The sequence below is a fragment of the Epinephelus lanceolatus genome, chromosome 2 (genome assembly GCF_041903045.1).
Source record: "Epinephelus lanceolatus isolate andai-2023 chromosome 2, ASM4190304v1, whole genome shotgun sequence".
Lineage (NCBI taxonomy): Eukaryota > Metazoa > Chordata > Actinopteri > Perciformes > Serranidae > Epinephelus > Epinephelus lanceolatus.
This window is the reverse complement of record NC_135735.1, coordinates 12,305,851-12,325,774: the sequence shown is the minus strand read 5'-3', so window position 1 is coordinate 12,325,774 and position 19,924 is coordinate 12,305,851. Positions and strand designations below refer to the sequence as shown.

At 40.6% G+C, this 19,924-nt stretch overlaps 1 protein-coding gene across 14 annotated transcripts in view; it reads left to right on the top strand.

Annotated features, from left to right (window-relative positions):
- Window positions 1–19,924, top strand: part of myo9aa (myosin IXAa) — a 164,030-nt gene that overhangs the window by 98,622 nt on the left and 45,484 nt on the right. For all 14 annotated transcript variants that reach the window (XM_033627395.2, XM_078174079.1, XM_078174078.1 and 11 more), the window contains 6 exons: window positions 698–787; window positions 7,039–7,155; window positions 8,266–8,400; window positions 14,919–15,040; window positions 17,166–17,307; window positions 19,296–19,491. In XM_033627395.2, coding sequence (XP_033483286.2) covers window positions 698–787; window positions 7,039–7,155; window positions 8,266–8,400; window positions 14,919–15,040; window positions 17,166–17,307; window positions 19,296–19,491 — 802 coding nt within the window. The remainder of the gene's footprint in view (window positions 1–697; window positions 788–7,038; window positions 7,156–8,265; window positions 8,401–14,918; window positions 15,041–17,165; window positions 17,308–19,295; window positions 19,492–19,924) is intronic.

Below are 19,924 nucleotides of genomic sequence, written 5' to 3'. Positions count from 1 at the left end.
GGCAGTTTTTATTGCTGCAGGTTCTCTAAATATGAGTTAAGATTAAAAAAAAAAAAAGGTTAACAATGCTGAAGTCCAACATGATACGTCAGCTCTGACTCCCAAGTTTTCTTGCTCGCTTGTAAATAAATAAATTCATCAAAAATGTTCCCTCTTTTTTGATTTGTCGCAGTTTCCTTCACAAATTTAACGTAGTACAGGGCAAGTAATTGATACACGAATGATCATTTGGGGGGTTAGGCATTCCTTTAAGTGTTGTATTACAGTTTTATCGTTTACAGACCATAAGCCAGTTTAATGACTAGACTCAAGTTTAGGTTTGTGCAGTACTGTCACATCTCCTCTTCTGTCTTAAGCTCTGTGCTTAGAGGATTTTTGTCTGACAGTGTCGACTGATTAAAGGAAGACAGTTATCAAAACAGAGAATTTTGCTACTGTAGATTTCTAAAAGCGCCTCTTCAAGCTGTCACCCTGCACACAAGCACTTAAACACTGTCAGAGATGAAAGGCAGCTTGAATTGAAAGTGTCAGACTTCTTTTGTCAAAACAACTCAAAGCTCGGTGATGATCTGGGACTCTGTAGTCACAGCACACACTGTTGCTGTTGCTTTGTACAGTGATGGTGGGAATGATGGGTTGATCATCTTTAAAGAGAGGACTGAACTCATTTCACTTTCTCTCCCTCTGTCATGACTAGGTCAAAGAAGAGATGCTGTTTGAAGCTCTGACAACACGGAAGACGGTTACTGTCGGAGAGAAGCTGATTGTTCCCTACAAACTTGCCGAGGTGAAACTCTTCTTCTTGTAGACGTGCGAACATTAAATATCTGACGAGTGTGAATTTAGACATGTAGACAGAGGAAAGGCACAAATATTAGATTTAAGTCTCAGATGGTGAAATTCCATTCCTCACATGTGAAAGATAAACATATCTGCTCCTGTCCTGCTGTCAAGTAGATGTAGACCGGGTAAAATCACATTACTAGAAGTGATTTGGTTAGGTTTAGGTATCAGGAGTGAGATTCAAGTGTCAGCGTAAGCCAATCAGAAGCAGGGTAAGGCAGAGTAGGGAGGGTCATGCCTTCGCTTTCCTAGGAAAAATAACTTGCATGGTGTGAGTGCTGTATCACTTCCTGTTAGTATAAAACAGTTATTTTAATTTCCTTGACTTCAAAATTGGCATACTATGAACATTACTGTTTAGCACACTGTACACTGTAGTATGGATTTAGAGTCAGACCACAGACTGTATATAAAGATGGGCGACGCGTGTCCAGTTTCTCCTGCTGTATAAAAATGAAGCCAAATATCCAGAATATGGGCGCTGCCATCTTGGGCTGGTGACGTAATTTGGAGCCAGAGCCTGTGCAGTAATGATCTGATGGTGGAGTCATGGTATCAGGTAGGGATGGCCATTTTATGTAACTTCCATACTCAAGTACTCGCATTAAATAATTATAGACTACTTGCAACAACAAAAGAATATGAATAATAGTATTGTAAATTGTTCAACAACGGAAAACAAGTGCAACAACCAGGCTTCAGCTAGCCCATTAAACCATAAATCCGAAGTTAAAATAAGAAAAATCATCAAACTTTCTGTTGCTGCCATTACATAAGTTAGGTGCAGCACTAAAGGACTGTCCCCAGGGTCTGCTGCTCTCCTCACAGTCAGTTTGCCGTCTGCCAGGTTAGCACAAGCTAACATAGCAGCAGCGGCTAACATCCAACAGCGAGCCATTTAATGGTCCCAACAAACTCACACTGACACCGCAACAGCCAACTCTGTCATTAAACCTGTAAATAACTTAGGTAACGTTAGCTGTGGGATCCATTTGCCCTGTTACTGTGTGTGTGTGCGGGCGGAAATTTACTTGAATTTGGCCCATGTCCCAGCTACTAACAGATGGGGGCGGGGTTTATGACTTGAACTGTAGCAAGCCACATGGGGGGCAATCCAGATGTTTTGGCTTCACTTTCGGGGAGCTGTCATGACATTTATCTTTATATACAGTCTTATGAGTCAAACCTAAAGATACATGAGCCGTTTTTATGAGTTTTTAAAGTTTAAATAGAGTATCATACACATTAGTGCGACTAAAGGCACTTCGCCAACTCAATAACGGCACTGCAGCCTCGTCTCTTCAGTCTGACCCGGCCGTGTTTACAGGACAGCGTGCACCAGCGCCGGATCTCCTCCTGCTCTCTCTCTCTCTCTCTGCTTTCAGTCTGTAGCCACATGTGAACACACATGTACACACAGTCACACCAACACACACTTACAAACACACATGCACAGAGTCCTTCGGTGTGTTTAGAGAGACGGGAAGGCATTTCAAGTCCCTCCACAGTTTTCATTGAAAACAAACACACGTCACGGTCTGCAGATGAGAGCCATCTGAAGGAGACGAGAGAACAACACGGATACGGTGTCAGTTTGAAGGAGGTGGTTTTTACACATGATACCTAAATGTTTCATATTCCAGTGATGTCACGTGTTAAATATTTTCTTGCGCACATTCAGTGAGTTGCGTGAAAAGATTTTCTTACAGACGGCTCACGTCAGCACTATTTTACCACAAACTCCCCCGATAGATGGTGGCGTGTTACATATTACCGTCCAAACAACCTCATAATGGCCTGTTGGATATTTAGGAGTCATTTCATATGAACAAACAGTGATTGTTTTGGTAGCTCGCTGGGTGGTCTCTGTGTAAATATTGCAGTCCCAACAGTCTCACTGCCTGTTAACTGAAATCATACACTTGAAAACCTCAAAAGAAATCTGAGTGTTTCTGTAATGAGTTTTCTCCATTTGGTCAGAGTTACGAGGCTGTTTCCCTCTCAATGTTTTATGTCCAACTTCCTCTAAATAATGAAAAGCTTATGGGACATTAGACCGCAGCATGTATGGAGTTCAAAATAATATCTTTCCTGACTGGTGGAAGGCATATTTGGTTTGTGGCTGCTAAAAATATCCTTGTTAATTATTTAGAAACACAGGAATTTTAACTTTGAGTGGACACTTGATGGTTTGTTTTGTTTCTGAAGTCGCCGGCTCACCTTTAGCTGCAGCAAGGTCAAATCTTTCCAGCGGATACAGGAATTAAAGTTTTCTTAATAATTTGACAGGGAAGTTTTCGTTGAATAATCTCTGTGTTTATAAGAAGAGCACACAACGCTGATCCAGCACACTATTCTTTCCATATCTGCCTCTGTATCATCCAAATATGTAATGTTTGTTATCTGGATATCACGCTGGTCTTCCCAGCAGCAGAGCCTCATATGCTGTGTGTTTAGTTTATGTTTGGCCTGTTAAAGTTAATATTTCCATGAGGCCATGACTGAAACTTTAACATTCTGCAGCCTCGTCCATCAGAACTTGGCAGATCACGCTGTCTGTGCCACACTCGATCGGTTCGGCAGATCTCATGAATTACCACATTAGGTGACTCATGAGATCTGACATATATAATGGCCCAGGGACGTCCTGCTGTTGTACAGTGCGGTCTGCCAGCGTGTCTCTGTCTTCTGTGGCAAAGTTTCAGTCGAAAAATAGAAATGCTAGAGATGTGTTGAGGCAGTGGAGTTGTCTGGTTTCCTCTGAATTCTACCTTTTAGGATGACTCATTATTTTCCAGTAAGAGTTCTCAGAATAATGTCTGCTGAGTACAGTGAGAATGTGATTTATGCTCAAACTATAAATGTTTAGTTACAAAGGAGAAATACAACTGTCTGCACATCTTTTTTTTTAACCCTTTTCAGACGTAGTCACTGTTGACTGTGATGTCACGTCTAAGTTTCAAATATTAACGTAAATCCATTTTATTGTCTATCTTTAAACGCCTCCATTCACTGTTTTCTCTTTATGCTGGACCTGTGCAAAAACTGTAACGCAACAAAGCCAAGCTCTAATGTATAATACAGATATGTGGAGCGTTTAGCTTCAGCGGGTGACTCACAAATGATGTCTGCAGTTCAAGCATCATTTGGCGCCCGAAATAACGAATGACTCTTCTCACCTTCGGCCATGCACAGATAAGCGTCATCAATTCACAGGAAGAGTTGGACACTTAGAAAGTCACACTTATGTGCTCAATACCACTCTCACAGCTGTACAGTAATTATGGAGCAAGAGCTAACAGCTGGTTAGCTAGCAGGGGAAACAGATAGCTTGGCTCTCTGCAGAAGTAACACAGTCCAGCTTCCAGCAGCTGCAAAGCTCAAAGAGTAACAGGCTGTATGTTGTTTGTTTAATCCTTACAAAAAACAAGGTAATGATAGTTCATCACTTTATGTGTTGCACTGTTTCTCAGCTTGGACAGTTCGGCACATAACCCCCCCATAAAATAGGTCTTTGCACTTCAGCCGCACCTGTGGTACAAAATGGTATCCACTTTCAGTCTTCTAAGTGGGTGTGGTCATCTCTCCTTCGTATACCCCCACCTCATTTGGAAGTGTAATAAACGTGTAGATGGATGAAGCAGATTCAAGCACTACAGTACAGATTTAATGTTTGCTTCTTATTTTGCCGCTCACTCTTACCTATTAGCTTAATGTCTTGAGAGCAAGGGAGTGTAAGAACACGTCAGTTGTTGCCAGATCTCATGAGAGTGTGTTGCTAAAACAGAAACATGTCTCGAGTAGGGCTGTGCGATATGACGATATGTATCGTGTGACGTGAGAAAAATGTCTATCGTTTCATATTTTGCTCTATTGTTTATATCATTGTGACGCAAATTACACTTTTTACGGCAATATTTTTCATCATTTGGAGTCTGTCCATCTTTTGCATGGATCACATCGATAAATTACTCTTCTTGGCTTTTTAATTCGCGAAGCTTTTACGGCACTTATCGCTGTGAAACAATCAGAAAATAACGTTTCATTGATCTGATTCACCAGCTTTCTCGCTACCAGCACTCCCTCTCTTCACTCACTCTGTAGCTTGTTCGACCACAGCTGCTCTCTCTCTCTCTCTTTTTCTCTCGTCTTCTTTAAAATGAGTTGGTTGCCCGACTCATCGTAATGTTATCAAACGAGGAGAAATGTCCTCCCCTCATCCTAGTCACGTTTTTGTACTCCCTCATGGCAGAGTTTAAAGCCCTGATCAGTCTGATCTCCATCACACCTCTGAATCCGGAACACTTGCATGCTGCGTAAAAGCACACACAGAGGCACATTTATGCAGTTGGGGGGGGGCGCAACTTTTTATTCATTGGATTAAAATGTGCTATATCGGGATAGGTATCGTTATCGGGATAGGAAATGACCTATATCGTGATATGAGATTTTGGTCATATCGCCCAGGCCTAATCTCGAGCAAAGTGAATTTTCTCCTGATTTGTTTGTATGGAAAAAAATTCAGTGTCAGAATGTTTAGAACGTTTGGGGCTTGTGAAAACTGGATCAAGTATTTACTTCAGTGACTACAGGGTGAAGGAAACTGTCATAATCTGTACGTTCTCACAAGTGAAAATCAGACAAGAAAGGCACTGCATGAAAAAAGAGCAGGAAATAACAGAATATAACAAAGCAATGAAAGATGAAACAAACACTAACCAAAAGAGGAAACAAAAGAAAAACTAGAAAGTTTCAGCAAAATGGGGATTTGGGTTTCAGCGATGCAAGGATGACATTCAGAATATTATGTAACATACATTGGATCTCATACATCTGGTGTATACAAGGCTTTTAACCTTGAGGCAACAGTTTTAAAAGCGTGCAGACAGTGTCCAGGCACTTAGCAAGGCTTTTAACAGGTAGGCTGCCCGTTCCATGTTTAGCAAGTCCAGGTATTCCTTCAGCCAAGAGTCCCTAGTGAAGCAGGCTGTCTTCTCCCGTTAGAATGAATGGACTCGAGGCTGCTGCTTGTCTCCTAAAGGGGCGAGGCAGTGGTGAAACCCATGTGACACAAATACAGGAAATGAATCTAAAGTAGGCCACCTCGGTCTATCAGTGGTTTCTGGTAACATATCAGTTTGTGAGCGTTAGGTGCTCATGTACTTTGGTTTAGACTAGGTAGGGAGGTTGTTATTGTTATTGTTATTGTTATTGTTATTTATTATGTTAGGGAGAAGGGGTGGGAGCAAATAAGTTTTACTTGTTCTCACTCCTTTTCGGATATGCATATTGTTTGATTTATGTTACTTCTTATTGGATTCAATATGTTTTTGTTTTTTTTTAAATTCTTCTTTCTTTCTTTTTCATATTGTTTATTATTATTTTCCTTTTATTATTGCATCATATTTGAAATAAACATCTCAATCAATCAATCAATAGGCAGATTTTGTTTTGTTTAGACAGAGATGAGACAGATGAGGTTTCTCACCCGTGATACTGTACATGGAAATCTGCCTTCACCTACAAAATGATCATTTGTGTGTCAGTTACTCACCCCGTCTTACCTTGAATTCATGAAGAGAACTGTAATTTTCTCGCATGCCTCAATAGTGAACGAAGAATCCAAAAAAGGCAACAAAATTCTATCAGTACATCAGTTTACAAACTATCGCACAACTCATGCAGTATAATTCAGTTCTCATTTATCCAGCTGTATGCTCAGTACTTCCTAAACACATGCATTTTTCGCGTAAACCGTAATAATCAAAACACTTTTGGATCAGCAAGCGGGTGTGTTTCAACTCTGCCCGTACTTTCCACTGAGTGGCCGAGGCATCTGTGCTTGCGACTGTTAAGGCGGAAGTGATTTCAATACTGAGGTTTTAGCAAAAATGCATGTTTGGGAAGTACAGAGAATATGACTGGATATGACAGTTCATAAAAGGATGTTTTAATGTAGTTTTGCTGTTTTTAAATGCGGATCCCAATGACTTCAATTCATCAAGAATTGTAGCCATTTTTGGATTCTTTGTTCACAATTGAGTTTCCTTCATGAATCCAAGGTAACACGGGGTGAGTCACTGATATATAAATTGTTGTTTTGTGGATTAGGTATTCCTTAAATCAATTACAAGTTCTAAACTAATATTTTAGTAGTAGTGACACTGAAGGGATACTGTATGTGTCTACCTGCAGGCCGGTACGGTGCGAGACTCCATGGCAAAGTCCCTGTACAGCGCTCTGTTTGACTGGATCGTCTTCAGGATCAACCACGCTCTGCTCAACATCAAGGACCTGGAGGAGACCACCAAGGTGAGATGACACAAACACAGAGTTGAGGCCATTGCACACTGAGTCTGTTTTTTTGTCTGAAACTGTCACATGTCTAAAAATAAATACAATCTCACGTTGTGTCAGTCATGTTTGCACACTAAGTCCGAAACTTTGGTCCGTCATTAAAATTTTCGGAACAGGTTAATTTATCTGTGTATCTGATCTGTTGAAAGTGAGCTGTCTGAGTTATGAAGTGATTCTGTGCAGCCCGTTCCTCTGTCTTGTTGCGGCTGTGTCTCACTGACTGATCCCACTTCACTGATTCTTGGTCAAACGTCTCCAAAGGCTCTGACTGATGTGACAAACACAGAAAATCAAACCTTATCCAGATTTAATGACTGACGTATAACTGACTCAGTGTGCAAACATGATTGACTCAGTGTGGAGTAGTATTTATTTTTAGACATGTGACAGTTTCGGACAAAAAAAGAAACATACTTGGCGCAAAGGCCTTTACTCATAACAGAGTTAACGTTAAGATTAGGGATAGACCGATATGGATTTTTTAGGGCCGATGCCGATACCGATTTTTTTCCATCACCCTTAGCCGATGACCGATTATGGACTGCCGATTTTCTTGAGCCGATATTTGGGGCCGATACTGCTTTTGCTCCCTCAATTTACATCAAAAAAATGACACAATGATAACAAATATTACAGGTCTCAAGTTTAAAATAAGAAACATTTATTGAACAGTAAAAAATACTAAAAAAAAGATGGAAAGTTGAGGTAGAACAGGTAGAATATTATTATTATTATACATTCAAATAAAAAAAAGAGTTCAGTGCTCTTAAATCTTCCAGTAATGTCTTTATAAAATAAACAAATATTTAAGCTGAAGCATAAATAAAACAACAACTACTGTACACAGTAGGATTCAACAGCTTTGTTCAACTTAACCACATACTTTGAAATGAAAAAAAGTGCCAGGGAAAAATAAATCCGCGAACCCACGCGCGTATCGGCCGATGCCGATACAAGTAAAAAACTCAAATATCGGCCCGATATATCGGCCAGTCGATGTATCGGTCTATCCTTAGTTAAGATGTCTGAGACTGTTTTCTTATTGTGTTTGTTTGTCCTCCTCAGATCTTGTCCATCGGAGTGCTCGACATTTTTGGGTTTGAGGATTACGAGAACAACAGCTTCGAACAGTTCTGCATCAACTTTGCCAACGAGCGTCTCCAGCACTACTTCAACCAGCACATCTTCAAACTGGAACAAGTAAGACATCTCTTAAATATTCTTCTTACTCACGGTCAACAATTCTTAGGAACTGACTTCCTGTTTGAGGTTTTAACAGGGAACTGAACTTCTGAGCTACTGTACTGCCGCAACTGTTGTTTTAACAAATTGTAGATCTACCAGCTTACGCTCTTCGACTGTGACCACTTCCAAGGAAATCCCTCATGCTTATCACAGCACGCAGTGCACTTACATTACAATGACACTGAAACAATGGAGGAATTCTTCATCACATTATGCAACAGGGCTGCTGACAGCCCTACGACTCAATTTACCCTCCCTGTGACCACCCTGACTGAGGATGTATGTTCCCTTAAGTGAGCTGATTAACTTCAAAGGCTCCTTTAAAGATTTTCCTGTAAGTTAAATATTGTGTTTACCTTGAGATTGACTGAATCAGCAGACCTGCCCCGACATGTTTGACGGGCTTTCATGAAATACACGACATGAATGACTGTGTCCTCAGTCATTCCGGTTTTGTACAAAGGCCCGTCTTACTCCTGTGTCATAAATATGTCAAGACTCAAACTGTATATGTTTTCAATAAGAAGGCACTTCAAAGACGTCTTTGTTTTGGGAGGTTAAGTGAAATGCAGAATTAATTGTGCTGTACATTAAGGTCTTGTCAGATTTGCCGTGTTAAGATGTTTATGCTTTATATGATTTGACGGTTTTTGCTAGTAAAGACCTGAGAATTAAAGTTTCAGAGCTCCTTAAAGCAAACAAATTGTCAAGCATGCATTAATGCAGCCTCTGCAGGGAACAAACATGAACATGACACAAACTTTAACCACAGACCATTTTTAGAACATATTTAAGATCAGATTCACTATTTCAAAAGTAAATTGTGGGGCTGGAAAAGGCCTTTACAAAAACCTTAGAACAACAAAACTAATGGTTGATTTCAGGTCAAGTTTAGGACCACCATCTTGTTACACCTTACTTTTTTGTTTTTTAAATTTGTCTCACCAACTCTGAGACTACTGCACATTCACATACAGTACAGGCCAAAAGTTTGGACACACCTTCTCATTCAATGCGTTTTCTTTATTTTCATGACTATTTACATTGTAGATTCTCACTGAAGGCATCAAAACTATGAATGAACACATGTGGAGTTATGTACTTAACAAAAAAAGGTGAAATAACTGAAAACATGTTTTATATTCTAGTTTCTTCAAAATAGCCACCCTTTGCTCTGATTACTGCTTTGCACACTCTTGGCATTCTCTCGATGAGCTTCAAGAGGTAGTCACCTGAAATGGTTTTCCAACAGTCTTGAAGGAGTTCCCAGAGGTGTTTAGCACTTGTTGGCCCCTTTGCCTTCACTCTGCGGTCCAGCTCACCCCAAACCATCTGGATTGGGTTCAGGTCCGGTGACTGTGGAGGCCAGGTCATCTGCCGCAGCACTCCATCACTCTCCTTCTTGGTCAAATAGCCCTTACACAGCCTGGAGGTGTGTTTGGGGTCATTGTCCTGTTGAAAAATAAATGATCGTCCAACTAAACGCAAACCGGATGGGATGGCATGTCGCTGCAGGATGCTGTGGTAGCCATGCTGGTTCAGTGTGCCTTCAATTTGGAATAAATCCCCAACAGTGTCACCAGCAAAACACCCCCACACCATCACACCTCCTCCTCCATGCTTCACAGTGGGAACCAGGCATGTGGAATCCATCCGTTCACCTTTTCTGCGTCTCACAAAGACACGGCGGTTGGAACCAAAGATCTCAAATTTGGACTCATCAGACCAAAGCACAGATTTCCACTGGTCTAATGTCCATTCCTTGTGTTTCTTGGCCCAAACAAATCTCTTCTGCTTGTTGCCTCTCCTTAGCAGTGGTCTCCTAGCAGCTATTTGACCATGAAGGCCTGATTGGCGCAGTCTCCTCTTAACAGTTGTTCTAGAGATGGGTCTGCTGCTAGAACTCTGTGTGGCATTCATCTGGTCTCTGATCTGAGCTGCTGTTAACTTGCGATTTCTGAGGCTGGTGACTCGGATGAACTTATCCTCAGAAGCAGAGGTGACTCTTGGTCTTCCTTTCCTGGGTCGGTCCTCGTGTGCCAGTTTCGTTGTAGCGCTTGATGGTTTTTGCGACTCCACTTGGGGACACATTTAAAGTTTTTGCAATTAAATGGTTTGCTTAAGGGCATCGATGGTCATTTTCAGGGAGAAAAGTGCTCATTTTCTTCTTTTGCTCTATTTTTCTGACCTTTTCAAACGAAGTCTCCGCCAGTAATTGTTGAAAGACATGAAATGAAAGAAGAGATTGTCAGTATAATAATATTAATACTAATAATACAGCATAATCAACTTTGTCAGTGAGTTATCCAACTTTTACATCTGTTGCCATGATGGTAAGAAGGAAGATTTCCATGGTAGAAATGTGGTAGGAAGGAGGATGTTAGTGGCAACAAATAGTTGACGGTAGATTAAACATATCTGTCGTTATTGCTCATCGACCGTAGATGTATAAACAGAACTGGACATAGCATTCATTCCAATGAAAGTTGCTCAGCGGCGCATAAAGCCATAAAAGCTTGATTTCCGAGGTATAAAATTACCCGAAACATCCACATTGTGTGGCCCATTAAGCAAGCGCACTCGAGACTTCCGCTGGCTGAGCAACGAACTTCCAATTTAGCCCTCCGCTAACTTGAATGGTGATAAAAATACAGTAATCATACTAAAAAATGCAAACATAGACACATTCACAAACATTACAGGGAATGTCAAACTCATTTTAGTTCATATACGGCCCAATTTGATCTCAGTTGGGCCAGACCTGTAAAACCACTGCAAATTAACCTATATTATGTTATATTCTGAAAATGGTCACCCTTTCAGAACACACATGATAATCTTAAGAAAAATATGTACAATATAAGGTATATAATTATATCTGTAACATCTGAATAATCTGATCGTTCATGTTGGTCTGTCGCCACCAGGTTTATTCAATCCCAAAGAGCATCAAAAAAGCACCAGACGAACGTTGTGATGACAGACAGAGGCCCGTAAAGCAGCATTCGTAGGAAACAGGCTGCTATTTATAACATAATTATTGGTATAAATGATGAAACAAAAGCAAAATATGAGGACAACCTGCAGAGCAATTGTGCAGAAGCCGATTCAGCATGTTACTGTTGGTTGAGTCAAAATAAGAGTGAATCACATCAGTAGTCGGAAAATGATTTAAAGGCACATGGAGGGGGTGGATACAGTATCCTGTGCAGTATAATGCAATCCAATACAGCACCCCCACAAACCACAGCTCAGTGATTACCAAAGACTTGAGTCAGCACCCATCTGACACACAAATTGAATGTTATAAGCTTCACAAATGTTTATTCCAGGGCTGATGTATTAGATTATATTGCACAGGTGTTCCTTTTATTGTCTCCAGCCTGTGTGTGTGTGTGTGTGTGTGTCATGAGTGTTTGTTAAAAGACTCAAGAGTAAAAACCTGTCATTAGTAAGTCACTCAGTCAGAGACAACTATCATGTTCTGGGATGTTGATATTGCGAAAGGAAGAAAAGACGGACGTGTTCTGCAGCTTTAACTTTATTATTATCCAGGAGGAAGTTTGGTTTGCAGCCAGAAATAAACTGTAAGGTCACAGGTGTGTACAGAAGACACTAAACAACATAAACCAATATCAGTTCAGAAGATAATTCACTGATACCTTTGTGTATGTGTTGTTGTTAATACGCTCTGTAACCTGTGTTCCTCTCAAAATACAAAAAACCCAAAACATGCAGCATAGTGAAAGAAAAGACTTATCCAATTTCTCAATAAAAGTAAATAAAACAAAACAAATATCCATATTTGCAGGAAAGATTTTTGGTCACTTTCAGTGTTAGAAGAAATACTTACATTATTTAGTGAAGTAAAAGTAGAAATTTTAGATCTAAAAATACTCCGTTATGAGTAAAAGTCCTACATTGAAAATGTTCCTTAAAGCTATCGTTATTAACTTTTGTTAAAAAGAAAAAATTGTCGTATTTTATAAACTGTCACAATATGCTCACAACACTAAATGAGACAGATAATCCGTAAAATGAGAAAGTTGGGTCATCCGGCGGGTGGTGCTTGGTTCGTCACTCATGTTTCCAACATGGCGTCAGGTCACAGACTTTCTAACAGTACACTAAAATATGTTTCTGAAAACATTTTGGTGAGAAATAAGCATTGTACATTTCTGCAAACCACAAATACATTACAACTTTATGTTTCTGAAGTGATGGAGTATATGAGCTGACTTTGTTATCGGTGGCTGCCAGGCTGCAGACCACTATACAAGACAATGGTTGTTTTACAGTTAGTCATCGCTGCATTTCCAGCGGCTTTTTAGCCACTAAAGGTGGGTGTTTTTTTAGTGACCAGTCACCGTGTTTCCTTCCAGGGCGATGCCACAAAAAGCAGTTCAGTCACTTTAGTTAACACTTTCCTCAAGTCTACGCAGACAGCTTCCTCCATGCGCCTATGTGGAAAGCCCAAGACAGAGAGAGCACACCTGTCTGCCCTTCCATATGCAAAAAGCCTGAAGCAAACCTCCCTGCCCTTCCATGTGCCTACATGGAAAGCCAAAGGCAGGGAGAGCAGCAGCAAAGACACCCAGGAACAGAACAGAGCAGCTTCAATGACAAACAGAAATGACTTTGTTAAGTCAGACACAGAATGAAAAGGAAGAGCTGCGGTGGAGGCTGTGAGAAAAATGCTTGGTAGAGAATAATGACAAATAACAAAAAACATGTTGTGTTTCACCTATCATGTCATTATATGGGTCATGTGATGGCCTCCTATTGGTTCCTGCTACTATACAAGTGGGGCCATACCTGTGTTGTATATTTTGAAAGCCCTGACGAAGACCTGCAGTGGCCGACACATGTTGGCTTCTCTGGTTTCCCATTCTCCACCAGCACCCGACTCAAGATTTTGATGTATGACTGTATATACAGAGCAACCAGTCATCTGCAAATTTGTATTTAAGTACAGTGCTTAAGTGAATGAACTTGGTTATCTTCCAGCACTGGTTGATTTTGTTCAGAGTGAGCTTAAGTTCATTTTTTAATATCATTGATTTTAAAGCAAGACAATGTAACTCTTAAAAATAGAGAAAAGTTCAGTTCATGCTAATGTCTTGCTGCTGCAGCCTCACTTGGTCTGGTGCGACCAGGAGCTTACAGTAGCTGGATTTTAAATAACGATAGCTGTGTATTTGATATTTATGAGTCACTTTGCAACTTTATGGCTCTTGTGTTTTGGTGCTACTGTGGCACTAACAGTTAGCATTCACAATCATCAAGTAAATACCATTTCTGCCACTTAAAATGTTTCCATAAAGACAAATGGTTGTTTTTCCACTGACTAAACACCGTGGCCATGTTGAGAAACAGAGAATCAAAATGAAACTGCTCTTGTTTCTGATATTGTGATAAATCCAACAGGACGAAGCAGCTTCACTTTTCAGGGAAGGGTAGCAGAGGGGACAGTTAAATCTTTAGTTGTTAACAGTCGAATGTAATCAGTTGGATTGTTTGCACGGAGAGAGCTCAGCGCAAACTACAAATCACTGCAAAGGACAAAGAATGTATCGCAGACTGATTCTGTCAAACTGTTGCTATCTTAATGTCAAACATTTTTCTACAAGGACGGCCAGCAGCAGAAGTGAAACAGAAAATTACCCTATTTGAGTGCAGCATGCAAAACTTTGTCCATATCAGCACTCGGTTATTTGGTTTTATTTTACCAAATATAGAAGCAAAGAATCATCTTCCGTTTTTATTCTTCATGTCAAATTTGTTAGTAATTAACTTTCTTTTTTCAGCCTTCTGGCTTCAGGGTAACGAGGAGAGACGGGGGCAGGAAAAGAAAAGGAGACTGCAGTGATTTTTATTAAACCTCCCCAGGATTAAGGTCGTTATTGGTTAAATCTCTTTCCCAGGAACACAGGAAAATAACATGTACAGCATGGGGGAAGAACAAATGATGAATGCTCTGAATGCTTCTCTCATTATTAAACCACCAAGAGGACGGGCAAGATCTGAAGAGTGTTTTATAGCACGGGGAGACAACATGAAAGCAGGCAGACAAACAACATTGTTGCTTTGATTGAAACATTTAAAACAGCTCAGCCCACATCGGACCGGTTGTTTGTTTTTGATTGCACGTTGATAATTAATGTTTTCATGGGTGTCTCGAGTCTTTGATGCCATTTGATGCAGTTTACCAAGACTCTTTCTCTGCATCTATCTCTTTTTTCTAACCGCTTAAAAACATAAAAGTACAATACAAATGTGATTTTAAAGATGAAGTTACATATAGATGTGATGAAAAAAGGCATTTTTCTTTCACAGTCGGAGCTGCTGGCATGTTCGCTTTATTGCAACATGAGAACTGCATCCAAAGAAAAAGTCTACAGTTGTAAGAAAAGTCTTACTAATGAGGGTATACCTGACACTGAGCTCTCTGTTTGCATTGTGCGTCCCTGCAGGAGGAATACAGGGCAGAGGGCATCACCTGGCACAACATCGACTACATCGATAACACAGGCTGCATCAACCTGATCAGCAAGAAGCCCACAGCGCTGTTCCACCTACTGGATGAGGAGTGCAAGTGAGTCTTTCAGCCTGTCCGTCTGGCTTCCTGTTTGATGAGTTTGTTTTTTGGAAATTCATTTTATTTTCCTGTGAGGTAAACTGTCAAGAACTCCTGGCAGGTAAAAGCAGACTTGGCAGGTATCCTGATGTAACTGCAATATCCCTTGTTTGATTACAGCAGGGGACCTTTGCTGTGTGTAACACCCCTCCCTGTCTCTCCTTGACTTATGTCTGTCCATATAAGCCCTGTTTCCACCAAACACTTTTGGTATGGTACCTTTGGAACCAAAACTAACCCTTCAGACATGGTACCTAAACCCTAACGTTTCCACTAGGGCTGTCAAAAGCACATGAAATTGAGTTTGAATATTTTCAAATTAATTTAGTAGAGTTCGAATAATATTCGAATTTATTATAATTATTATTATTTTTATTTTATTTTTTTTAATTATTATTTATTTATTTATTCTAATTAATTTATTTATTTTACAAAAAAACACAAAAAATAAGCTGCTTATTGCTGGCGCAATATGATGGTGACACTCTGATGATAGATGGATCCTGGTCGGCTCGTAGTGGTGTCTCATTCTGGTAACGTTTCATCTCTTCTTCAGAAAGGGTAGGCAGGGAGGCAGCAGGTGCAACACTCCTCAGGCAAGCTCAGGGGTTTCTTGTTGCCATAGCCCACAAGAACGACATTCCGTGGCGTTTTTTTTTTTTTTTCTCTCTTAGTGAGGATTAGAATATATGTCATCTTCAGCAGGTCTGAAACTCCAAATAAATGCTAAGATCTTCTGCTAACAGTTTAGTTTGTCAGCTAGTTCTGGAGTTCTTATGCCCCCTAGTGGCCAAAATGCGATAAAAGCTGCTTTCACTGTCTACGTCGTGAGCTAAAAGGGAAACTTTGCTGATTTTCAACCAGCTTTGTATCATAACAATATGGGTAAAATGTGTAAATGAACTGTGGTAAGCTTCCCTCCATCTAACCAGCACCTAGATCTCCCTGCTCATCTTCCAGCTCTAGGGCTGTTGTTGCTCCAACTACAGATTGTACTTCCTCAATTTTGTATGCCCACCACCCAGGAAACAAATAGGAGATAAGGGGATCTAGAGAAAGAAAGCTGCCTCTCTTTCTCTCTTTCAAACTCAGTCTAAACACAGATCAAACTGCAAAATGAGATTCTGTTACTGTATCGCCTATTTCTTCCCTAAAATGTCTTCAGAAACATATTTTGGCTCATACCTTTTGTTACTGGCAGGCCGCCATATTGTTTCTTGTTCCAAAATGGACCAGTTGGCATTTATCACCCACCAGGGGGAGCATTTATTTGTCCGGTGCAGCGCAGTGCATTCTGGTAGTTGTAGGTTTTCTACCTCATGAGACAATAAATACATTTGGATTGTGTTAAATATGGTTGTTCTTCTGCTCTATAATCTTTGAAGTGTCATCAAATTACCACATAATGGAGTAACCTAGAGTGTAACCTCTCTAAACTGCAGAGTAAATGTAATCCTTTCAGGTTCATGACTGTAATGTGACTATTTTTACCTACAGTATTTCCTCCTTTATTCCCCCTCTTCTCCATTTGGACACTGAATCAAATTCCTCCCACTTGGAAAAGCTGGAAAGTCTTTTGGCCATGTTGTTTTCATAGCTCAGTTTTCACCCCGTTCCAAAAAACCCCCGGTGTCTCATTCTTCTCCTCTTCTCTTCCTGTGAGCTGTTGATTTTCTGCAGAATCTCTGGCTCTCGATATTAAAGGACTGGAGAGAAATCTGAGCCGAGATCAGCTTAGAGTGATAATCCTCAACCTGTGGCGTCAGAGGATAAAATGTCAAAACTGGTTACAGATCAGATCACATGCCACGTTTCCAGTCATCCACAATAAGTACTGTTGTAGTAACTGTTGTTGTGACGGGTGGAAAAAGTCTTTAATTATGTTTCTGTGGATGATTAAATGAGGAATGTGTCGAACATTGTCAGTGTGATTTATACTGCAGCTTTCATGACGTAGCTGAGAGCTTTGAACCGGTGCATCAGCAGTGTGACCTGCCTGCTTGAGCTCCTTTCTTCATGGTTTTCATATTAAATACAGATGTAAAAACTTATCAAATTAAACTCGTCTGTCCTTTTTTTTCAGTTTCCCTCAAGCCACCAACCAGACTTTGTTGGATAAGTTCAAGCGGCAGCATGAGGGGAACAGCTACATCGAGTTCCCTGCTGTCATGGAGCCCGCCTTCATTATCCGACACTATGCCGGCAAAGTCAAGTATGGGGTCAAGGTCAGTGTAACTGTCACCACACTGAGTTACTGATTAGACAGGAAGATGTGCAAAGGAATTAATAATAAAATACTGAAAGAAAGAAAAATGCAACAAATTAAAGCTGCAAGCAGCAATGAACAAGCCCTCGCACCTCTGCACAACTCAGGGTCCTGGTCCAGGGACGCCAGGTGACGCGGCTTTTCCTTTATGTAAAAGTCAGATACTGCACACAGCAGTGAAATGGTACATCATTCATAAAGCGAGGGTACTGGAATTACCCATTTCTCATCTGGTATTACTTCCTGTGTCCACTTTGTGGTGCTAGAGAACAAACTTAGTCATGTGGCTGTAAATCAGTTGTAGACTACACCATGTAAATTTCAGGTAAATCAAAAGATAATTGCCTGACAAGTCTTACTTCACGTTGCCAGTAGGTGGCGCAATCACCATGACTTGTAATGTGCATGTAGATGACTTCAGGAGTGGGGCCTTACAAAACATGTTAAATCTGGTGCAGATTGGACTATGTCTGATGAAGTTACAATCCACTTCCTGTTTCATGGCAAAACATGGAAGTCTGAGGCCTTGCTGTGGTCACATGGTTTGACAACAACTCAAGCTTCAAACAACTTTTGATGTCAAAGGTCTTTAGATGGTACACACCAAATTTGAAGTCAATTGGATCGAATTTGGAGGAGGAGTTTGTCAGTGTATGACCCCTGGAAATGGCCAAAAATCGGTCCATGTCATTGGTCCGACAGCCCATTGGTCCGACATCCCATTAGTCTGACGTCCCGTTGTTCCGATGTGTGATTATACTAGGCTATAACTGTATTTGTGTACCATAGAGGATCAGCAAACGCAACAAAAGTAGGCTACTGGTCGAGATAACAAGTGCCATAGAGAGGAGAGAGTGAAACACCATAACCTCCTGTTATTAACTCTGGGGTCGGGGTTGTGTGGTGAGCTCTCCGCGGCATTTCTGCCTTGATGGTGCACCGCGACCGGTTCTGGGTCAGCTGGGAAAGGCTTAAGGTGAAGCAGGCTCACGGCTTATGTGTTTGTCACTTTCTTTTTCATTTTAACCCACACCATGATCTTTTCCTGACCCTAACCAAGTGGTTTTTGTGCCTAAACCTAACCAGACCTTAACCACAGGGCATCATGATGATTTTGGAACAACGGGACTTTGGACCAATGGGCTGTCGGACCAATGGGCAGACCCCCCAAAAATGCACAAAAATTTCACATTTAATTCAAAATGACTGACCTTCCTGTTGGGTTTAGGGAATGGCTTCAAGAGACTTTTTTTGTACATCTTTCGTACATGTAGGTGAAAGCACCGTCGGAGGCTGCTGCTTATAAATTTTGTAGAGGGCACTACTGAGCCTTTTTTTTTTTTTTTTTTTTTTTTTGCACCTGCACATGAGACCCATGAAATATCAAATTTTAATTTTAATTTGCATATTTCTCAAAGGGGGTTTGGTGTTATATTTTTCACCAGGAGCAGGATGGGAAATAATTTAAAAAGGGATCTAGTTGTAGTCTTGCAAATAGTGACTCTGCAAGATCCCCATTCTTTGCAAAATCTTACAGTGTGTGACGATAAACTCACAGTCTTTAGATTTGAGAGGGTGTCAGAAGTATTTTTCAATGGCCTCTAGTGTATAGTAGGCATTATGGTCGTGTACTTAAATGTAGCTGTGTTGTTGTAATTATCAGCTGCCACTTGTTTGTACTTGTTTGACACATTCTTTCCCTTTATTTCATTTATATAATCTGGGATAATTTGATATTACTGATAGTTTTGCGTTGTTATTGATTTGCTTATGCTTTATTTAATCTATTTTACTTTTTTTTTCTCTCGGACCTTGCTTTCATGATTGTATTAGTGTTTTATTCAAAGATCATTAGACCCAAGAAAGATTAGCAACTGCTAGGCAGAATAAAATAAACAAGTAATAGCTCTGACTACCATCGTATATCTCTGTTACACACACCCACAGGACTTCAGGGAGAAGAACACAGACCACATGCGCCCAGACATTGTAGCTTTACTGAAGAGCAGCAAGAACGCCTTCATCTGCAGCCTGATGGGCATCGACCCGTCAGCCACTTTCCGCTGGGCGGTACTCCGAGCCTACTTCAGGGCCCTGGTGGCTTTCAGAGAGGCTGGGAAGAGACACACGCAGAAGAAGACTGGTGAGCGGAAACTCCACTAATATGCACATTAAAGCTGTGAGGCAGAGGACGATGGGAAAATATTGTTGGGGCATAGAAAGTCAAAGAAGTCTATATTATTTTTATTGTATTAACTGATGTTTAATTTGTGTAATTCACAGCATTTTGCTGCACAATTTTCAGTGGTTATATTAGGAAAAATATTAAAAATGATAAAAATGTGTGCTCATTGTAGTTTGTGTCAAAGCAGCAGAAAGTAAACACAAGGAGGACATTTGACTTTACTGAATGGCATGTGAGCTTCACAGGTACTTTAACTCAAGCGGGACCAGTGGTAAACGAGCACACTATTAAATGGAGTGAAGAATGCTTATTTGATTATTCGCCTCCTCTTGCTGTGTTTTTTAAGCTTGCAGTTTACAGGCTGTCAGCAGACTGAGCTGCTCAGATGAAG